Source organism: Pelophylax lessonae (assembly GCF_965119305.1).
Source record: "Pelophylax lessonae genome assembly, chromosome: 5".
Taxonomy (NCBI): domain Eukaryota; kingdom Metazoa; phylum Chordata; class Amphibia; order Anura; family Ranidae; genus Pelophylax; species Pelophylax lessonae.
The window spans coordinates 216,993,361-217,016,767 of NC_138772.1; the positions used below are offsets into that span (position 1 = coordinate 216,993,361).

At 42.1% G+C, this 23,407-nt stretch overlaps 1 protein-coding gene across 2 annotated transcripts in view; it reads left to right on the forward strand.

The window, feature by feature from the left end:
* The window catches only part of TRANK1 (tetratricopeptide repeat and ankyrin repeat containing 1), a 338,849-nt gene that overhangs the window by 248,614 nt on the left and 66,828 nt on the right, over window positions 1-23,407 (forward strand). For both annotated transcript variants that reach the window (XM_082258385.1, XM_082258386.1), the window contains exons 17-20: window positions 8,199-8,342; window positions 16,554-16,710; window positions 20,066-20,154; window positions 22,358-22,461. In XM_082258385.1, coding sequence (XP_082114511.1) covers window positions 8,199-8,342; window positions 16,554-16,710; window positions 20,066-20,154; window positions 22,358-22,461 — 494 coding nt within the window. The remainder of the gene's footprint in view (window positions 1-8,198; window positions 8,343-16,553; window positions 16,711-20,065; window positions 20,155-22,357; window positions 22,462-23,407) is intronic.

Genomic DNA, 23,407 nt, shown 5'->3' on the forward strand with positions numbered 1-23,407 from the left:
GAATTTGCTTACTAGCTGCAGAATTGGTACCCTTCTAAATCAGCATTGCTAATTCACTGCCTTCCTTGCTTTCCTATTTTGTATTTTTAATTGCAAGTACGTAATGTGCGCTTATAGTGAAAGTAATACATTTATTTTTTTTAATAACCGCTTTATACTTACCTGCACTGTGCAATCGGGTCCCATGCCAGCGCTCCTCCCCTGAGTGCCCTCATAGAAAGCCACTTTCTGTGGAAACACTTGTGTCAGCTTCCTTCTGAGCCTTGCTGTCTGCGTCTATTAAATACCCTTCATTAAAAGTTAATTCTACATAAAATTATTACCACAACTCATTTTTTAGATGATAGTAATTCCTCTTGAAAAAGCGGTCCTTACCACGAAACATGTAGAGGACCATACATCAAGAGTAATTACACATTGTGCCCTCAATAACCCTTGAGGATACCATTCACCAGCAATAACCAGAATCAGAACAAATGCATTACTGTAATTCCAGTTTTATTGTTGTATATGGATATGTAGCCTGCTTTTTAATTGTATAAATAAAATGTTATATTTTAAAAAAAAAAATAATTGTCGTTTCCTGGTTTAGGCTTTATAAACACTTTTACATTATGCATATTCTTGAGTTAACTGGATAACAAGCAAGTGCACAGGGAGCAGGTGGGTGTGAGGGAGGCACTCTGACTGGGGAAAGGGGCATAGTTCAGGTGATTTGAGGGTGAGACATCAGTGAGAGATGAGAGGACGAGAAGTAGTAGATCTCCGTCTCATATGGAGCATGTAGAGCAGGGGGCAACAGTGTGGGATAGGGGATGAGGGGTGGGAGACACAGCAGCATGGGATTGGGTTGGGGAGGAATGTGGAGGAGAGGCCCACAGTGTTGGAAGGAGCTGAGGCAGCATTTTCAGGGAGGGGTGTTGTGGAGTGGGTAACCATTTTTTGTATATATGGTAAGGAGTTGGGGGACTTTAGCATTGAAAAAAGGATGAGAAGCAGAGTACAGAAGTTTTTGATGAGGGGCAAGTGGAATGGCAGACGGAGGTATTGGTGGGTGGGGGAGCTGGCATGAAGTAGCAGGGTCTTATTGAAGGTGAGGGAGGTGCAAAACGGGGGGGGGGGATGCGGGGGAGATGAGCATTGGGCAGCCATGGGTGGGGTTTTTTTGGTCATTGGACAAAAGCATCTAATGGGGAAATGAGAAGAAAAGAATATTAGTCTGATGGGGGTTGTAGGGCAGTTGCGTTTGATGGGCAGGGAAAGAGCACGTGGCAGCAGTGACTGATAGGGTTGTGAGCAGCAAAGGTTTGTAGCTTTTGAGAAAAGGGTAGAGGGGATTGGGTCAGGAGTGTGGGAGCAGCTTTTGATGGGGGAGAGTGATGAGGAGCATGGGGCAGCAGGGTCTAAGGGGGGTTGGGGTGTCGCCACGTCTGATAGTGGGGGTGTGGAATGTGCAGCTTTGTGAGCTTGCGTGGATGTTTCTGCAGAGGTAGAGCAATGAAGCTAGAGGCAGGCAGAGAATATGATCAGGTAGCATTGGGTGATGAAGGGGTAGAGGCCAAAGGTAGAGGTTTATGCTAGAGGTAGCAATATAGATCAGGCGGCATTAGATGGAGATTGGAGAGGTTACTTGGGGAGATACAGTATTGGGGAAGAAGGGACAGCTAGCAGACTCTGAATACAGTCAGGTCCATAAATGTTGGGACATCAACACAATTCTAATCTTTTTGGCTCTATACACCACCACAATGGATTTGAAATGAAACAAACAAGATGTGTTTTAACTGCAGACTTTCAGCTTTAATTTGAGGGTATTTACATCCAAATCAGGTGAAATGTGTAGGAATTACAACAGTTTGTATATGTGCATCCCACTTGTTAGCTGTTCCATGGCCAGGTGTGTGTTATTCCCTCATTATCCCATTTATAAGGAGCAGATAAAAGGTCCAGAGTTATTTCAAGTGTGCTATTTGCATTTGGAATCTGTTGCTGTCAACTCTCAATATGAGATCCAAAGAGCTGTCAGTGAAGCAAGCCATCATTAGGCTGAAAAAAACAAAACAAACCCATCAGAGAGATAGCAAAAACATTAGGTGTGGCCAAATCAACTAATTGGAACATCCTTAAAAAGAAAGAATGCATCGGTGAGCTCAGCAACACCAAAAGACCCGGAAGACCACAGAAAACAACTTTGGTGGATGACCGAAGAATTCTTTCCCTGGTGAAGAAAACACCCTTCACAACAGTTGCCTAGATCAAGAACACTCTCCAGGAGGTAGGTGTATGTGTGTCAAAGTCAACAATCAAGAGAAGACTTCACCAGAGTTAATACAGAGGGTTCACCACAAGATGTAAACCATTGGTGAGCCTCAACCAAACAACATCTAAAAAAGCCTTCACAGTTCTGGAACAACATCCTGTGGACAGATGAGACCAAGATCAACTTGTACCAGAGTGATGGGAAGAGAAGAGTATGGAGAAGGAAAGGAACTGCTCATGATCCAAACCATACCACCCCATCAGTGAAGCATGGTGGTGGTAGTGTCATGGCGTGGGCATGTATGGCTGCCAATGGAACTGGTTCTCTTGTATTTATTGATGATGTGACTGCTGAAAAAAGCAGCAGGATGAATTCTGAAGTGTTTCGGGCAATATTATCTGCTCACATTCAGTCAAATGCTTCCGAACTCATTGGACGGCGCTTCACAGTGCAGATGGGGACGATGACCCAAAGCATATTGCGAAAGCAACCAAAGAGTTTTTTAATGGAAAGAAGTGGAAGGTTATGAAATGAATACAATAAAATGGTGCAGCGCAAATCAAATGACTCCACAGATAAAAAATAGCAGTAACAATTGAAAGATAGGCAGAGGGACCGTCCATAAACAAAGGTAAAGTCCCAAAGACCATTAAAGTGCATAGGCTCCACATGAGGTGCTGGAACGCAGGAAATATTCAGTGTACATCCCCTTCACCAAAGGCACACATATGCGCTCACCTCAAGATTTGACCCCTGTATTACCAGCGGGTAAAAAACGCAAACAGCATTAATCCTTCCAGTAAGTGACACCCCCAGTACACAGCAAATCTCCTAGGTCCAGCCGCTTGAACACCTATTCCAATCAGTATATGAAGAGAAAAAAGAGGCCTCTAAGCGTATACTGTATGATGTTGGCAGTTCAATAAAAAAATCATACTTGCATGAAAAGGGGATAAAAAATGCAAATATATCCATAATATCGGCAGCGCCGCAGACTCTCTGCACCATTTTATTGTATTTATTTTTGTATTTATTTCTGTCTGGGATTTACACTGTTTCCTGGGTCGGTGTTCAGCATGCATTTCTGCTTTTAATTTTTATTCATATATTCCCTTTATGCGCTGATTGTTTTTGTGTTATTATAATGTTATGCAATGGCCAAGTCCATCACCTGACCTGAATCCAATTGAGCATTCATTTCACTTGCTGAGGACAAAACTGAAGGGAAAATGCCACAAGAACAAGCAGGAACTGAAGTCAGTTGCAGTAGAGGCCTGGCAGAGCATCACCAGGAATGAAACCCAGCGTCTGGTGATGTCTATACGTTCCAGACTTCAGGCTGTAATTGACTGCAAAGGACCAAGTATTAAAAAGTGAAAGTTTGATTTATGATTGTTAATCTGTCCCATTACTTTTGGTCCCTTAAGTGGGAGGCACATATACAAACTGTTGTAATTCCTACACCGTTCAGCTGATTTGGATGTAAATACCCTCAAATTAAAGCTGACAGTCTGCAGTTAAAGCACATCTTGTTTGTTTAATTTCAAATCCATTGTGGTTGTGTATAGAGCCAAAAAGATTTGAATTGTGTCGATGTCCCAATATTTATGGACCTGACTGTATATCCCAGAATAGTAGCCACTCGGATTCAGTCTTAAGCAGAAATAACAGTATTCATGCTGTGGGCTATAAATATGTCTGGCTGACATTTTCTTCCCTGTGCCGAGCAAGGGCAGAACATTCAGAATCTCCTGGCTGCAGATGATAGGTGCTGAATAGATGTGCATTGTGTCATATGTCTCTTTTATAATATTGAAACTCTTGCAAGTATCTAATTTATGTACAGCACATATCCAATCAGTGATATGAATAAATTAACACAATTATCACTAGATAATCTCAAAACAAAACCGTGCCAAATAAATGTGTCAATACTACTACGAAATCTTCCTTGCCACTAGTAATTCAATCTGCTAAATCAATTAATAAAATGAATTATAAAGTGCCGTGCAATAAAGTTGTGCTATATAATTAATATACAGTAGTGCAATACAAAAGAGTAAGAAAATTCTAATATGTGGAAAAGTGCTGCCCAAACTTGAAGTGCTTCAATAAAGTGCTGTAATCTAAAACATCCAAAGGCGCCTTCTTATTCCTTCATGCATGTGTTAACACGCACCCATGTGCTCCCCCATTAGGTGTGTGCTCACCTGAGAATGAGTGACCTCACACTTAAGCTTGGTCAGGAAGTCATGAGTCCCTGTGATGTAATGCGTAGGGGAGGGGCAATAGTTTTGGCGCGACACTTGTATTGATGCTTCAGAGAATACAAAGCTGATGCAGTGTCATGGAGATTGTACCATTTTTGCTGTATACAGTAGGTCCACTGGTGCACTCAGCAAATGTGAGTTGTTTACCTTTTATTAATAAAGCATAGAGTTTTTGTTATAAGCACTATTGGAACGCCTTTCTTTACATAGATGATTTGGCAACCACTCACACTGGAGAGATAAAACAACAGCAGTGGAAGGAGGAAAGGACATGTTATATTAGTCCTTAGACTAGAAAGCTGTTTCTGACCGAGTTTAAGTGTGAGGTAACACATTCACAGGTGAGCATACACCTAATGGGGTGCATGTTAACACATGCTTGAAGGAATAGGAAGGCACCTTTGGATGTTTGAGATCACAGTACTTTATTGAAGCATTTAAAATTTGGACTGCACTTTTCCACATATTGGAATTTCCTTAATCTGTTGTATTGCACTATTTTATATTTATTATTTTGCACAACTTTATTGCACGGCACTTTGTAATTAATTTTATTAATTGATTTAGCAGGTTGAATTGTTACTAGTGGCAAATACGTTTTTGTATTGGTAATGACACATTTATTTGGCACTTTTGTGCTTTGATATTATCTAGTGATAATTGTGTTAATGTATTAATGTATTAATTTCACTGATTGGAAATACTTTATTAGGGAGTCGATTATTTAGTTTTATTAGTAGCGTGCAAATTGAGTTTTTACATTTCTCCTCTGTTCATTTACAGACACAGCTCCATATTCTTCACCATAGATTATGCTGCCCTCTACAGGAGTATGACTAGGCAGACAACACAAAAGCTTGGCTACACCCTGTGGGCCGTCCTTAGCTAGCATAACCCTCCCCCCTCTCTGCTTAGAGATACTCAGTTTTTGTTTGCCTAGTTCAGGAGTAGGACCTAGTCTCCCCGCCGGGCCCTAGGTCCTGTTTGTTTTTTTTTCTTCTTTTTTTCCCGTGGAGATCTTCTAGCAACTGCCAGGCTGAGTGATGGGCTGGCTTATTGAAGTTCCATTGTTCCCCTTACCCTAGCCAGTAAGCACGCGCAGACCGTAACTCCGCGCTCGGTCAGCCGCGACATAGTCTCGCTGGATGAGGGCGGGCCAGCGAGTTAATTGTCAGAGTAGCATACGACTGGGTCTAAGCCTGAGCCGCAGCATTCCTTCTGGCCGACAGCTCCCTCACTTCAGTGGAGAGGAGGATCCTGTCATGGGAGTGTTACCTGCACGCTTTGCTGGATTGATAAGGGCCCCCTCCTCGCCTTTCCTAGAATGGGTGTGGGGCGCGGGTACTCCCTGGGGTGGTCAGTCCCCCTGAGGTTTCTCTTTCCCCTCCCAGGGTGGCATTGAGCTGGCTTACTTGCCGGGGGGGGGGAGAGAGAGAGAGAACAGGGTCCCAGGCAGGTTTAGCTGCTATGGTACTATGGGGCATCCGTCTTTCCTAGTGTACACTGTGGGGGTGGCCTGTCTACGGGGCTTCCCGCATCAGCGGTGAGCAGCCGCAGTCCGTTTGCAGCTTTCTCTGGGGGCTTCCTTGGGAGAAGGCCCACGGGGGACCCCCTTGCAGGGTCCTAGCAGTGCCCCCCCCCCCACTTTTTTGCGGGCCTCAGTCGGCGCACCTTGAGTTGCCAATTCCCTGGGAGGGGTAAGAGTGGCATTGGGCGTTGGCTTAGCAAGTGAGCCCCCCCCCCTCTCCTGCATCTGGTGCAGTCGTTGCAGATGGGAGTCTACATTTCCCTTACCCATCAGACATTAAGGATGATTCCTCCATTGCTGCTGCGCCGCACATAAAGGCTCTGGTAGATGCACTGATTGCGTCCTTGCAGGAGCCATTTACTGTATGTTTGAAAATACAGCCAAGGCTGCTGTGGACATGTCTGTTCCATTTGTCACCCATAAGCCGTACCGTGCGGTTATGGGTGCGTCCAATACGACCCTTGCTGGTCCCAAGACGCTTTGCTGTCTGGTATCCCTTTGAGGAGTCATTTCTAAAGGAAGTGGATGGTCCCACCGGTGGTGGGTTCCCCTATTTCCAGGTTGACTAAGGCAACCATGTTTCCGGTGGTAGTATCCCCGACTTTTAGGAATCCGGCTGACAGGTGGGCAGAATCTCTAAGGCCCTTTACCTGTTTACAATGGCTGGTGCCTTATTGAATGTTTTGGCCTCTACATCTCGAAAGCTTTATCATTGGACGTAGAAGGCGTACATTTCCTGGTGTGAGGTTTGAGGAGTCCATCCTTGTTCCTTTTCGTTGGCTCAGGTTTTGGCCTTTCTTCAATGGCATGTTGATCAGAAACTGACTTGAAAGACCAAGTGTCTTCCTTTGCAGTCTTTGTTTTAAAGACCTTTGGCTTCCCATTCATTGGTGCGTACATACCTTCAAAGGGTTTGACATTCTAATTTGCCTGTACGCTTTCCTCTGCCACCGTGGGATTTGAACCCGGTTCTGTTGGTTCTTCAAAATCCTCCCTTTTAAAACATACTGGAGATCCCTTTATTTAAGCTGTTAAAAAAGGTGACTTTTTTGGTGGCGATCACCTTTGCTCTCGGTGTCGCAGTTGGCGGCTTTGTCTTGTCGTTCTCCCTATCTGGTGGTTCACAGGGATCAGGTGCTCGTGTGATCACAGCTGTCATTCCTCCCAAAGGTTGCCTCTGATTTCCATTTGAATGAGGACATTGTACTGCCGTCCTTGTGTGCTCATCCCAGGGAATTTGCCTTGCATACTCTGGGCGTTGTTCAAGCTATTCGGGTCTATTTGGCAACCACAGAGTCCTTTCAGAGGTCAGACTCGCTCTTTGTGATTACGGACGGGCAGCAGAAGGGGCTTCATGCTTCCTCTGCTACCATTTCCAGATAGCTCAGACAGACGGTGACCCAGACTTAATCGCTTAAAAGTCGGGTTCCCCCCTTTCCCTGTGATGGCACATTATTCTCGGGCACTTATTGCTTCTGGGGCCTTCTGTCATCAGGCGAGAGTGGCACAGGTGTTCACGGCGGCCACTTGGTCATTGGTGCATACTTTTTCAAAGTTTTACAGCCTCCTTTGGCTGCAAAGTTTTGCGGGCTGCGATTAAGAGGGTCTGTTTTTCCCTCTTGAGGGTGTATTTCAGGTTGGGCTCCTGTTTTAGTTGAGCTACTATTACCTGGATTGGCTTGTGTTTTTAGGCTTGGTCTTGTTATTCCCACCCCCTCATGTTTGACACTGCTTTGGGACGTCCCTATGGTGAAGAGCTGTGTCTATCAATGAACTCAAGGATTTTATGGTGAGTACAAAATTCCTATTTTTTAACACACTCCTATGTCTCTTTTGCCATTGTGTTAGTCTTCCTCAGTGGCAAAATCGAAGTAAGATTTTTTTTATATTGTTGAGGGTTTAGAATGGGTTATATTATTAAAGATTTAGAAAGTGTATATTCTGTTTTTATCTGTACAACAATTATATAGATTGTAAATGTGTTGGAACTTTACTAATAGTAGTGGTGTTGTAATATAGTAACCAGTAACAAAAATGTCACATGTAGAAACCATCTCTGTTCTTTGTAAACCATTGGTAATGCTGTATTTTTATAGTTTTAAACTGTAATTTATTATGTTCTGCATAATATTACTTTTAGGCTTCTAAAGAGTGGCGTATAATCTCCTCTTTCAACCCAGTCATCTCTGCAAATCAGAACAGCCATCCTCTGATCGAAGTTCCATTGGAAGGTGCATGCAGTCATTCCACTAGATCATTCCCAGTGGATTTAGAAATGCACAAGGTACTCTGTAAAAGAAGAACTTAAAATTGTATATAGATGGTTAAAGATACTAAGTGAGTTATATTGGCACTATGTACAAGTTGGATAGAAGGACAGAACCTTAGAAAATTTGCTTAAAGTGTAACTGCACCTTCCCAGTCTTAGAGCCTCACCTGTCCCCAATCCAATGAGATATTGACCGTGTTGCAGGGTTGCCAACCCCCGATAACTTTTTTTTTTTGTACTGGCAAAAAATTGAACATTTCCTGACTGGACACGTTTTTTACGCACAACGTGATATATGACAGAAACTCATATTATAAACTAAGACCATCAATATTTAAGGGCTAAATTTGCCTTTAAAGCGGAGTCCCACTAGTTTTTGTGTTTATTAAAAGTCAGCAACTACAAACTCACCTGTCCCACGGTCCAGTGATGTGGCCGGCGGGAGCCTCGGTTCTCTCCCTCTTCTCCCCGCAGCGCTGGCATCACTACTGTGGGCACCCGGCTGTGACAGCTTGTGGCTTCACTGCTGGGTGCGCACTACGCATGCGCGAGTCGCTCTGCGCGTCCTGAGTGGACGGGCAATCTTCTAGGACCTGTGACGTGTCCCAGAAGATTGCAAGGATGGAGGGGAGAGAAGAACTTCCACTTGAGGCGACTCGAAAGTGGGAGTGGGTACCTGTCAAAACTAGGCACCTGCTCCCCCCGCCGAAAAAATGACATGCCAAATGTGACATGTCAGGGGGTCAGGAGGCCTTAAAGGGAAAGTTCCACTTTTGAGTGGAACTCTGCTTTACAGAGGAATTCCGCCTTCAGAAAAAAAAAATTAATTCAGCAGCTACAAATACTGTAGCTGCTGACTTTTAATATACTGTACAGAGACTTGCCTGTCCAGGGAGCACGCAATGTCAGCACCTTAGCCGATTTTCGGATCGGCTGCCGGGTGCTGTTGCCGCCATTCTTTCTAAGAGAAACCGGCAATAAAGCCTTTCGGCTTCACGGCCGGCTCCTTACTGCACATGCGTGAAGTGCGCTGCACCTTCTCATAGGCACGGTGGTGGGGAAAGGAGTAGGAGAACAGAGCTTCTGGGAAATGGCGCCACAGGGCCGTCTCCCTGAAGTGGGGAAGGGTACCTGTCAAAACAGGTACCCGTTCTCCCTTCCCCCCTGAAAGTTGCCAAATGTGGCACCGGAGATGGGAGGAAGCAAATGAGCGAAAGGCATTACAATTACATTTAAATTAAACTTATACCAATATTGTGCATTATTAATTAAACTTAACATATCCATGAGAAAAAAAAGTCTCAGCTTTTAGTACTACTTTAATATAAAAGATTTATATCTCCCTTCCACTCTTCATATAGCTTCATGTCTGACTCCTAGTTAAAATGCCCATATATCCTACTTCTGGGTATATGTACGTATATGTATGTATGTATGTATATATATATATATATATATATATATATATATATATATATATATATATATATATATATATATAATCTAATCTAAGTAAGATATATTATTACTTTCATTGTTTCACAGAATAAATTAACCCCTTACAGTAGCAATTATCTGCTCTTTGTGTACTACAAAGCGCTCTGTTTTTTTAATTCCATTATGACCGGTGATACAAAAGAAATTCTGCTGCTGCATCTAAACATCTTATGCCTGGTTTACACCTATGCATTTTTTTTGCTGCCTTTTGCAGAAATGCACTACAGTTCATTTAACATGGTTTCCTATGGGACACGTTCACATCTATGCTTTTTTTTTAGCTGCTGCGTATTTGGAAAGGGGCAAGGACATTTTTCATTTTATTTTTTTGTTTTTTTCGTTCTATAGACTTCCGTGGAGAAGTTGCAGAAAAGCATGTAGTGCATTTTTTATTCTGCCCAACAACAAATTGCCCAAAAAAAAGCAGAAAAAATTAAAAACACGAATCGCAGAAAAATCGTGTGTGCAAAAAACGTACAGCAAAAAGCACTGCAGAAACGGATCAAAAGCAGATTGCATAGGTGTGAACCTAGCATTATGCTGGCCATACACTTATCCATTTTGGGAAGTGAATATTTATATGAAAAATATTAATACATTCGCTGAATGAAAGAATGTCGTTTGAAAACGTCACTTGTTTTTAACATTCAGTTTTTAAATTAATAAATGTCTGAACGAAAACCACATACACTGTTTGAAAATTCCTTTGACCTAGAAGTTTTCTATTCTGTTCGTTGGAATTTTCCCGTCACGGTGGTCGAAAACGAATATCGATTTGACCCCACTAACGATAAAAAAATGGAACGAATGTTCTTAAAATTACATTTATTTGAAGGAAGACATTGTTTTTGTATGGCAAGTATAAGTGACAGCAGGCGCAGGTAGCTTTTATCAAGCCACCTTCCCACGACAAGGGAGTCTGTTATACATAATATATTACAGTTCTGTCTAAAAATCGGCAAAAAAGTCAAATTTGTTTTCTTTAACCTCCCTGGCGGTCTGATTATGTCAGAATTTTTGATCTCAAAGCGGTACATTGTTTTGCATGGAAATCTGTTGTTTTATATTTTAGGCCTGTAATTCTTAGGAATAACTCACTTAAAGCTATCCAAACGAGTCTAGTAGACATCCCGGGTATGATAAAGTTTGAAACTCGAAATCATAAACTATAATATTAATAAATGTTATTCAATAATATAATCAAACCAATAACACTGAAATGTGTACAAACAAGGGTTGCAATATTACTAGTTACTGTAATAATGGTTTAGTAAAAAACTCGGGTATGAAAGATTTTGAAACACGAGACTGCACAAAGTCCAACGTCACAATCGGGACAATAGAATCTGGTTTCCTTTCTTATTTTCCTTCCACTGTTATCTCTCTTCGAGCAACAAACCACGCACACCCTTGTAGGTGCTGAGTTTTTCTCAGTTAGTGGGATGTAGTCCATGAAGTGACGACCAGTCAGGCGTTCCAAGATGACAACGCCAACAGCACAATGTCCAGATCTATTCCCAGCCATTTATGGTGCTTGGTGATTCAGAAAGATATGTTTGGCAACTTTCCAAATGAAGTCTGAATGAATCACAGGCTTGTCACTCTTTTTTTTTTCTCTTTTTTTTTAGCAGAATGTAAGCATTCCATAAGCATTGCTTCTTATAGTACTTCTTTTGCAGTTTCCTCATTGCTGGGTAGAATGACATTGCTTGGTCGGCTCTGTCGACACCTCCCATGGCGGTGTTGTAGTCTATCACTACTTGTGGCTTCATGACTTCTTTCCCACCTTTGCTGCATACCATAACAGTGGAGGTATTATGCACTGTACTCATTAGGCACACATCTTTCTCTATCGTTCATCGACAGATGCAGCTCTGCTTAATCATAGACTATAGGGTTATGCTCCTGCCGCTAAGGATAGGCACTAGGCAGAAAAAAACGTGTCCACGCCTATAGGGGCTGTCCCATCAGGCATAACCCCTCAGGCTCTGCTATACTCAAACAGTTTTGTTCTGCCTAGTGACAGGGATAGGACCTAGTTCCCTGCTGGGACTTCGGTCTTAGCTGTAAGAGGGAAAGTTTTGTGATTTTTTTTTTTTTTTATCTTCTAGTTAGTTCCTGAGGACCAAGATCCAGAGGAACTACAAGCAACAGCTGGCTGGTATTCGCACTGGATAATCTAGGCCTGCGCGTGTGAGCAGGTTATAGTCCAGAACTAGGCCTCACCACGGCAGTGCCCCGATAGATGGGGACCAGCCTGCGAGTGGATCATCTCCCCGGGACGCAGCCTCCCCTTGGCTAACAGCACCCCCATCCCAGGTGGGAGGTGATCTGTTTCGGAGTGGCGCACGCCTTGTACCGTGGTATGGTGAGTAAAATGTCCCCGAAAACCCCTGGAGGTCGCGGGGTGGGCGCGGGCCCCTCCCTGGAATGGTCGGACCTTAGAGGCTCCCTCAGTTCCCTGGCACCCCGGAAGTCTAATCTGGCATACCCCCTGCTTCTCCCCCCCCCCCCCCCTTGTGGGTTTTCACCTTGGGGAAGGGGGGTAATAATGTGGGTGATTTTCGGCACCTATTTGAGGGGGATGGATCGTCCGGGAGAGTCCTTGAATGGGGACCCTTAGTTGCTTTTGTTCTGGGACCCCTTTTGGGGGTCCAGAAGACCGCATGGCGGCCACCATTTTGCCGTGATTCATGACCTCTGTGTTCCCATTAGTTTGTAATGGGCAGCCATTTTCTAGAATTCCGGTCTCGTCCACGAGACAGGTTCTTTCCCTGAACTGCTTTGTAAGGGTACAGAGGTTTCGGATGGAGTCCATCCGTACATTAGTGGCGTCTCTATATCAGGGAGATTTCTTGGCCTCCTCAAGAACCGATATCTACACATCCCTATCTACGCTGGACACCAGCGGTCTCTTCGCTTTGCCGTAGCGGAGCAACATTATCAATTTGTGGCATTACCCTTTGGTCTCGCCTCCGCTCCCAAGGTGTTTACCAATGTTCTGGCTCTGGTGTTAGCATTGCTGCACCGGAGGAGGATTGTGGAAATGGGATACCTGGACGATCTCCTGTTGAGAGTGGACTCTCATTCAGTTCTGTTGGAGAATTTGGAGGTCACTGTCCGAACTCAAAAAAACTCAAACTTAAAAAAATCCACATTGACTCTGGTCCTGAGACTGAAGTACCTAGGCCTGACTCTGGATTCAGCCTTGGCGAGGGTTTTCCTTCCCCCGGACAAACTACAAAAGTTGCAGGGGGCAATTCAGTCATCGTTGGACAACAAGCTGGACAACAAGTTTGAATGCAAGCTTTGGGTCTGATGGTGTCTACCTTCGAAGAGGTTCTGTTTGCTCAGTTCCATACAAGACCCTTGCAGAGGGAGACTCTGGTGAAGTGGAACAAGGATCCGAAGTCCTTGGACTCCTTGATTTGGTTGAGCCACAACACCAAGTCTGCTCTGTTGTGGTGGATGCAGTCTCCAGCACTGTGCCACGGCAAGTCCGTCCTTCCGCTTTTCTGGACGGTTGTAACTACGGACGCCAGCCTGACGGGCTGTGGTGGGGGAAGCTCTGTGCCCAGGGTACCTGGTCTGTGGAAGAGTCAAAACTTCAGATCAATGGGATCTCAATTTGGTGCTGTCTGTTCTTCAAAAGCCTCCTTTTGAGAAAATTTGGAAAATTTTGCTGCTTGCTTTGTTTCAGAAGGTTGCCTTCTTGGTGGCAATCACTTCTGCCCGCAGAGTATCTTAATTTGCTGCATTGTCTTGCCGCTCACCTTATCTGGTGGTTCACAGAGATAAGGTGGTACTTTGAACCAAGGTGGTTTCTGATTTTCATTTAAATGAAGATGTTGTACTGCCTTCCCTTTGTCCTTAACCTTAGCATCCTAAGGAGTGTGCCTTACATTCTTTGGATGTGGTCCGGAATATCAGGGTTTACTTAGAGGCCACTGCGTCCTTCGTAAAATTGGATGCTCTTTTTGTCCTTACGGATGGACCTCGTAATGGACTGGCTGTAGAACCTCATAAAGTTCAGGAGATGTATAAAAGTTGTCAGTTGTTACACAATAGCCCTGATTTAGCAATGGCTCAAATTAGTGAAAGAACAGAAGATGTTGCCATTCCATAATTGTTGTATTTTTGATTGAATTTCATTCCTTTTCCAGTGTATATCACTGAATTTCAAATGTAGCGAGTTGGCAATTCGCATAGCATGTAGGCTTTTACGCCAAATCGTGCCCTCTTTGATATAATGTATTGCACCCAGCTGAGCCTTCCCTTGTAGGCAATTAGACTTTCATGTATGCTGATGTCTCTTTCTGGCCAATAGCTCCCTTCCACTTCTGCAGGGGTTTCCCTACCACTCCCTGAAGAATTATTAGGCATAGAAATTTCCAAATGTCATCTTTGGTCACTGGTTCCCACTTTCTGCATCTTGAAAACTTATGATGCGTAGCCAATTGTTGCTCTTTGTACCGGTTTGTCTCAGTAATGGTTTTTTAAATAACCTCATTAGTCAGAAATAATTGTAGGTGTGCCAAGGGGTTGTCATGGTCAACGTCAACTTTCATACCGGGTGCTCCACTAAATGGGAATCCTGGGGGAGCTGCCAGATCCGTACCACAGTCAATATAGCACCAAGTTCTCATGTCACTGAGCTCAGTCGCAGAATCGCCGCTGTCGTCACTTTCAGTACCTGATGACGAATTTCCCCACGAATCGCTATCGCTCAGTTCTTCAAATAATTCCAATTCATTGTCGCTGTTTTCCAGTTCATCTAAAAGCACTTTTGAACTAAGTGAAAACCTGTGGTAAAATGGCTTGATACAAATTTGTAATCCTAACAGATTACACTGTATCATGTCATTTGTTTTATTTATTTTTTTAATCTCCCGCCGGTTCCACCCCCCTGCGTCGCGGCGCTTGCAGGGAAGGGAACCGGAAGACCGGTGACGGCATCGGCCGGATCACACATCGAGGATGGCGGAGGATCGTGGAAGGTAAGCTTAATTGTGGGGTTATCCCGAGTGTGGCTTACCGCTTTTGATACTGTATATTAACCCCGAGCCACACTTGGGAATACCGCCAGGGAGGTTAAATAAAAAATTTGATCTTTGAGTCTGATAATATTTACCAGATTCAACCTCTAATAGTATACAGTATATCTCTTTTGTCTGTTATTCCCAGAGTGGATTAGAGATTTTGTTACCTAACCATATAGTTGGTTATTTATATTTACCACTGCATATAGATATTTAGGAATAAATTGCCTTTTTTTTTTTAAACGTTCCATATTAACTAAATTATACATCACACTTTTTTTAAGGCTAATAATTGATTAATCAAAACAATAATCAGCGAACTTATCGATTATAAAAATAATCATTAGTTGCAGCCCTACATTTAATATTTTTTTTTTTTTACACGGGAGCCTGCAAAGCATTGCACCTGTAATCAGTGGCTCATCGGTGCAGTGTCGGGTTTTTTCAAAAACGTCCTCCAGCCCTTTCAGGTAGAAAGCTCAAGGAAGTGTCAATGGACTACGAGTGCACTGATCAGGGTGTGAGAGTTGGGGTACGGGTTGAACATATAACATGTCCCTAACAGTAAAGTTAGCCTTTAAACAGTATAAACAATATGTAAATATTAAAACTCATAAGCAATGAATCGGAGTCTGCTGTATACGCTGTACACATATAACACAGTCCTTGTATCCACAAAATACTAATTACTGCACCAAAACTGACAGTCTCACAGACACAAGTAAACCTCAGGACAAAGGATAATTTTATTTTTTAATTAAACGTTTCCACTGCATATGTTTTTATGCACACAAAAATATTTTTGTCTTACTGAGCCTACCTGAAAGAAGAATTAAAAAAAAAAAAAAAAAAAAACAGCAGCTGTTGACAATGAATACGTTGGTCAGGTCTATGTACAGAGTACAGGAGTCAGTAGTAAGTAACAACCAAAACCACAATTATGGTGCAGCAGTCAGGAGGAGTGCCACATTCATATCTGAGTCTTCCCTTACATCAAAGTCCCCAACATTCCCCCTATTCTTCAGAATCCACAAAGTCCCACCTTACATCAGAGCCCCCCAGAGTGCCCCCCTTACACATGACTTCAACACTGGAGGGAAAAGGCTTTAAAAAATAAGTGAAATTGCACCAAAGATGTAGTTTCTGGTTAAGTCATAAGGTGTTCTGATTGTATAAATGATTTCATTATTGTTGCACCCTAAGCTAGTCTCAAATAATTATAAGAGCCATGTAGAACATCCTAACTAGTGGTGATATTTTTATTTGGCTTATGTGATAGCCAAATAAGCCAACGTCACTGCTGACTTCTGAAAATGGTAGCTGCCTGACTTTAATACTAATCTAGCATTTTCAGCAGTTCTGATTTTACAGGCTTACTGGCTACATAATTATTTTGGGGCTGTAAATATACCATGGACAGATACAGCCAGGCAATTATTAGTGTGATTTCAGAAATGACAGCGTAGTCATTTCTTTAAGCACACGTTTTCTTTAACGTTCATGGCTTTACATGATTGACAGAACGTTCATTTTATTGTGAAATCCGGTCTGTAAACTATTGGACTTCTGAATTTTTCTGTTTGTAGATATACTAACAAATTACATTTAATTTGTTAAAATTTAAGTTTACCTATTTTTTTGCCTAAACTATATAGTAGTTAACGTTGTGTTAATGCAATATATTCCATAGATTCTGAATGGGGAGCTGAAGCAGTTATATACAGCTATCACAAGAGCCCGAGTAAATCTATGGATATTTGATGAGAATCTGGAGAAGCGGGCACCTGCTTTTGACTATTTCTTGAAAAGAGATTTGGTCAGTGTTGTTCGGACTGATGACAGTAAAGGTAAACTGACAGGTTTTGTCATTTGTATTATCATTTTTCTTTTAAATTTATTAAACCGTAGTATACTGTATGTGTGTATGCATGTGCATAGTTAGTGAATGATTATAGGTGGCCAGACCAATTTTTGTTTTCTCTCATTTTATAATCATGGTATACTGCTTTTTTTTATAGCTATGACAGTTTGTAAGTTAACCCCCAAAACACATTTTTTTTTTTATCACAGGCCTGATTTTGTACATCTCGCAATAGTTGCAAAAATGTTGATCAAACAATATTTTCTATAAATATACAACCCCAATTCCCAAAAAGTTGGGACGATGTGTAAAGTTTACATAAAAACAGAATACAATGATTTGCACAGTTCATATACCCTTATTTTTTTCACAATAGAAAATGGAAAACATCAAATGTTTAAACTGCGAAAACAGACCATTGTTGGAAAAATCTAAGGTCATTTTGAAATTGTTGGCAGCAACACGTCTCAAAATTTTGGACAGGGCCATGTTTACCACTGTGTAGCATCCCCTCTTCTTTACCAAACTCTGTAAACACCTGGGCACTGAGGAGACCGTTTGCTGGAGTTTTGGGAGAGGAATGTTGTTCCATTCTTGCCGGATATAGCATTTTAACTGTTCAACAGTCCTGGGTCGTCTTTGTCATATTTATTTTTTTGAGATGTGCCAAATATTTTTAATTGGTGAAAGGTCTGTACTCCAGGCTGGCCAGTTAGGCATCCGGAGTGCACTACAACCTGGATATATCTTTCAGCATTGATGGTGCCTTTCCAGAAATAACAACCCAGAAGGCCCCTCTCCTCTTTAGTCTGAAGGACACAGCGCCCACGGCTGCTGCTAAAAAAAATGTCAAATTTCGATTTGAATGCCCACAGACTATTTTAAATGAGCTTTGGCCTTCAGAAGGCGTAGCGTTTATGGATCATGTTTAGATATGGCTTCTTTTTTGCATGATAGAGCTTTATCTTGCATTTTTGGATGGCACGGCGAATTGTGTTCAGACAGTGATGTTTGGAAGTTTTCCTGAGCCCATGCAGTGATGTACATCACATAGTCATGCCTATTTTTAATGCAATGCCATATGAGGGCCCAAAGATCACGGACATCCCAATATTTTGTTTGGGTTGCTGCCTTCTCCTTCTGGACATGCTTACCTTATATTCTGCACCTTATCCCATGAGTACTACTGCAAGACCGCAGGTGAACATTAACCCTGTCAGAAGTCTGCAGAACACTCAGTCTCAGAGTGACTATTCACCCTTTGCATTGGAGAAGGAGACAGCTCTAACATAGGTCTCTGCATCTGATTCTACCTTTATTTAAGACACTCAGCAAGCAGCCATGCTTAACAAAAGCAGATGTTTCTGTATCTATGTCACAAATCCTAAGACAACTAATGGCCTTAATATAGCTATCTTTCCACAAGGCTTTAAAAATGTCATTCCTCTTCTCCTACTCCCATTTCCCTACTAGAGTATGATCTCGATGTGCCTGCCATAGACGGTGCAGGCACAATAAAAGGGGGAGGTGGACACTGAGGCAGTGTTACAGGAAACCTGTGAAAGATTTTTCCCTCCCAGGTTGCCACTACATTAAGCAGGAGCTTCTCGCAACATGCTTGCTAACGTGGAAAAACTCACTGTTGCTATCCGCAAAATCTTCTGCAGATGGAGATTTTGGCTGGAAGATTCTTGCAGCGGCACTCTAAAGTTGGGTCCATCTAACCCTTGTTGTTGCTCCTGTTGGCAGATTTTTTAATTTCTGAAGTCTCAACTCCGAATACAAACACAGCAGTAAATACCTGGAAGATATTTTCCTCTTTCTAGCCAAAAATGTATTGGTCTTTAGTGCACAGAGCTAGTAGTTACATGGAGGTACTTTTTAATAAAATTTGTTTTCAGATTTGTTTGTAGGGTGGAAAAAAAACCTACTGTAAAGAAATTTTAGAAACCAAGTAGAAAGGAAAGTGAGGTATTTCACTACAAATATTATCATCCTCTCTAGTAAACAATATAAGATGGAAATGCTATCTACTATGTAAGAATTAAATGTCTGCCCTCTGCCCTTACTATGTTTACAGTGTTACTTACACTGTTTGAAATATTAAGTTACCCCCTTCCTGCCCAGGTCAATTTTCAGCTAAGAAAACGTTTTTCTTTGTTTCTATTATAAAATTTTGTAAATCATTTGAGACTGCACTGACGGCACTGATAAGGTGGTACTGATGAGGAGGCACTGATATGTAGCACTGATAGGCAGCACTATGGGCACTGATAGGGGGCAGATGGGCAGCATTTATGGTCACTAATAGGTGACACTGATTTTGTACTGATGGGCACTGATTGGCATTACTGATGGGGCTGCATTTATAATCATTGCACTGATTATCAATGCAGAGGTCCTCACTGAGGAAAGCTGCTTATCGGCTCTCCTCTCTTCACCCGCTGTCAGCGTGAGGAGATGAATGCCAATAACCGGCACTTCCTATTTATACTTTGATCAGTTGTGATTGGGCACAGCTGATCACATGGTAAAGAGCCTACGTCATAGGCTCTTTACTGTGATCAGAGATGCGCTCTAATGATGGCCTCGCTGTGCGCTTTGTCCTGAAGGGTGTCATAAGACATCCACTCAGAACAATGAAACCCCCCCGCCTGGCTGTCATTCTGCTATAGGCTGGGCGGGAAGTGATTAAATAATCTGTTTCCTAGTGGTCACATCACTGCAGAGCTGCAGATCCTTGGCAGCTGCTGAGAAAGCTGTCAACACTGAGGAATTCCCAGACTAGTTTTGTCACCTCACCAACACCAATGCTCTGGGCAGGGTCTCTTCCAACCAGCCGCAGCAGCAGCCCAGAGTGCTGAACTGTTTGGGCATGGCATGTGACCCCTAGGAAACCATAAAGAAAGTATTTAAACTGCTTAGTGTAACCACCAGTATGCAACAATAGTGAAAGCAGAGGGCAAAATTTAAAGCCTACTTTCCTGCTTCCTTGAAAGTAATGTGCAATGTGCCAAGGATGGCAGTGAAATCTAGATAGAAGAGAGGCAGGGGAGACAAAAAATAGATTATCAATTTAAAAGACAACGAAAATTCTACAATTCATAAGAGGGAGAGAAGCAAAGGAAAGCTATAATCCGATAACCTTTTGCTGGAGGCCAGCGCCCTTCAAAGGCTCCAGTGTTACAGAGAGAATTTGAAGAGTATTGCTTAGTGGCCTAAAGTAGGAGCTGCTGTTCATTATGGTGTCTCTATGATGTAGTTTCTAATTGTGCAGGTATGTGTACTTGCTCCACTCTTCTGCACTAAAGTTTTGTATCTCTGTGATTATTTTTATCTAGATCTTGATGATAACATGTTTGTGAAAACTTCCAGCAAGAGCGAATGGATTTCCAGGGGGGACTATTATGCTAACCACAAGTGCTGGAAGGTACTTCTTTTTTTTTTTATTAGCAATGTAATCTTTGTCTTAATGCATTAAAAGCAATTTATACTAGAGTAAAAAAAAAAAAAAAATAGGGTAAAGCTGAACTTCAGCCTTACCTTCAGTCTGGTTTCACTGCACACTGTGAGTTTCTTAGTGTGCATCAAAAGCTTCAGCAAGTCAGATAGACCTCTCATTATTTCCTTACTGGAGGACTTTCAGCATCTAGCCCTTAGCCCATCTTCTATGGTAAGTTACTTTTATTCATTTGATTTCATTTTTTTCAGTCCTAATGGCTCTTTATTTGGGGTGGTTAGCTTGCAATTGCATGAACTTCAGAACAGCATATTTAAAGAGGCGCTGGGAACATTTAAACCTGTACACACAGTCCCATGGGGGAAAATTTCAAACAAGTTCCATAGCTCTGGCGAGGATAAAACCCACACGGCAAGGCCCTCCTCAGTGAGCTTTTGTCAGTAGCCTAAACTATAGAAAAACAGAGGTCAAGGACTGCCAGACCAACAACAGATGAAAAAGTCCAAGATAATTTTAATTGTAAATACATTTTGGTCATCTAAACCTTATTCAGCATGTTCAAATGGAGACGATATGATGTTTATACATTTATTTAACAAGTAAAATTGCTCAGCTTTGTGGGCTGTTTTGACCTCCAAGGCCATATTGATTGCTTTAAAGTGATTCTAAAACTTTACTATTTTTTAGCAAACTTGTTACACTTACGTATGTGTGGTGCAATCACCGTTTACATGTTTGTGCAAGACCTATGTATGCATTCACATGTGTGCATGGGGGGAGGCCACTTTCTATTTTTTTCCATTATTAATTTTATTTACTTTTTCTACACTGTCTCTTTAGTGCCGGTTCACACTAACGCGGCACGACTTCGGGGGCTACCTGTGATGTCGCGTGAACCGCGACTTCGGCGCAACTTGCACAGACTTCATATAACGAATGTCTATGCAAGTCGCTCCGATGTCGCCCTGAAGTAGTACAGGAACCTTTTTCTAAGTTGAAGGGACTTGAGTCGCTCCTATTAGAATGGTTCCCGTAGCACACAATGGACCGTGACTTGTCAGGCTGACCAATCGCTTGACAAGTCGTGGTAGTGTGAATGGACACTTAATTTTTTAATTTTTTATTTTTTTTATCAACTTTATTGCTATCACAAGGGATAAACAAACAAGGACAGGTACTCATTACTGAGAGTTCTGGGATCTATTAGACCCCAGGTCCCCCCTCTGCCCCTAAAAATATCTGTTCAAACGAAGATTAGTTTGATAAAGATCTTTACAAGCCAGTAACGGCTTGCAAACAACAAACCGAAAACCAGAAGTGACAAAATCCTTGTAGTTTCTGGTTTCATTCACCAAAGAGAATGGGGGCGGGGTTACTGATGTACCTGCCTTTTCTCCGTGCACAGCTGGCCACAGTGGATGCAGCAGTCCTGGGCCTTCAAATTGCACCAAAGAGCCCAAGAATGGCTGTGGCCCCGGGGGGGGGGGGGGGGTAGGCAATGCAGCAATCACCACTGATGCCTAGAAACCTAGGTCAGTGCCAGGGTTAGTGTTTAGGTCAGGGTCAAAGGGTGTGGCCCCCTTCTGCACCCTGTAGAAGTGATCAGGCAGTGTTAGAGCTGCTTGGAGCACTTCTACAGGAATGCCCATCGTCAGTTGCAAATTTTGATACCGGGATCATTGCTGTAGCTGCAGCCATGATCCCTGTATAGCCACTTCAACCTAAAGATATGCCAGTACTTCCAAAGGACATTAGGTTAATATCTTATTACATTTGGAGTACAGACAGGATAGTGGAAAGCTGATAAATGTATTAAAAGACAAACAGTTGCCTGTCTATACTCCAGTGGGTGAAGTGTTTTACTTGTTGTATGGATTACATTGCATAAAGCATATTACCTTCACTAGATGGTGAATAGGCGCTTCTATTGTGATTACCACCACATTTTATTTTTCTGCTGTTTCAACTATACATACATGTGGTATGTGATGTCTTCCAGCCCTCCTTTTAAAAGTGTGCATATTGTGAAGCATTATACAAAACAGATGTTGTAATGTGTGTAAACCTGTTAGTATTTAAGAACAAGTGCGTACTGTTGAGTTTTTACTATAACTATGAAATACTATGAAATGTTTTTTAATTGACTAATGACTGGGGAAAACCCTGTTCTCAGGTTGCTGCTAAATGTTACCAGAAAGGTGGAGCAGTAGAGAAGGAGAAACTTGCCTTTGCCCATGATGAAGTTTTACATTTGCAGACCAAAAGTGCAAGTGTAAGGTGAGTACACATTTTTCATTAGTCTGACACCAAGGTTCCTCTAAGTAACATAAATTAAATAAATAGTGCTGCGCAAATGAATAAATAATGAATAATAAAAAATAACTACCAAACAGTGAGAAAATAATGAGTTCCACAAAATTATATACATAAATGGATAAAGAGATGAATGGAGGTGCAATAAAAGTGCCAAGTGACTCAATGTGCAAAATACAAAAAAGTCCAATATATTATAGTCCCTGTGAATCTTGGTGATAAAACAACAATCCAAAAGACATGCTGGTAGGTAATTGGATCCTGTATAAAAAAAATTGGCCCTACTGTGTATGTATGTGAGTTAGGGACCTTCGATTGTAAGCTCCTTGAGGACAGGGACTGATGTGAATGTACAATGTATATGTAACGCGCTGCATAAATTGACAGCGCTATACAAGTACCTGAAATAAATAAATTAAATCCTATACGAGGGATCTGGCCACCTTAAAGTGGCTGGTGCTTCCCAGTGGTGAGTGACTAGAGTGTCACAGCTAAATGGCAACCGTGTACCCCCTCGTGAGTGGGTGATCACCTTAAAATATATACGATAAAGCGTATATGCAGGGGATCTCAGTATATGCCCATCTGGATCTGTATGGCTCCTCCCAATCGAAATCACTTTGACTGGTAAATCGTATCCCTCAATTCAGGGCCATATGCAGATGTAAGAAAAACTCACAATAGTGCTGAAGTCCTTATTAAAAATTTTATTTATAAAAAAAATCAATCTTACTCACATGTACAGGTGCATGTATGCACCTTCAGAAGGCCACATATATAATTGCTCCAACTGGAAAATAATACTATCGTTGGAGCAATTATGTATGTGGCCTTCTGTACATGTGAGCAAGATTAATTTTTTTATAAACAAAATTTTTAATAAGGATTTCAGCACTATTGTGAGTTTTTC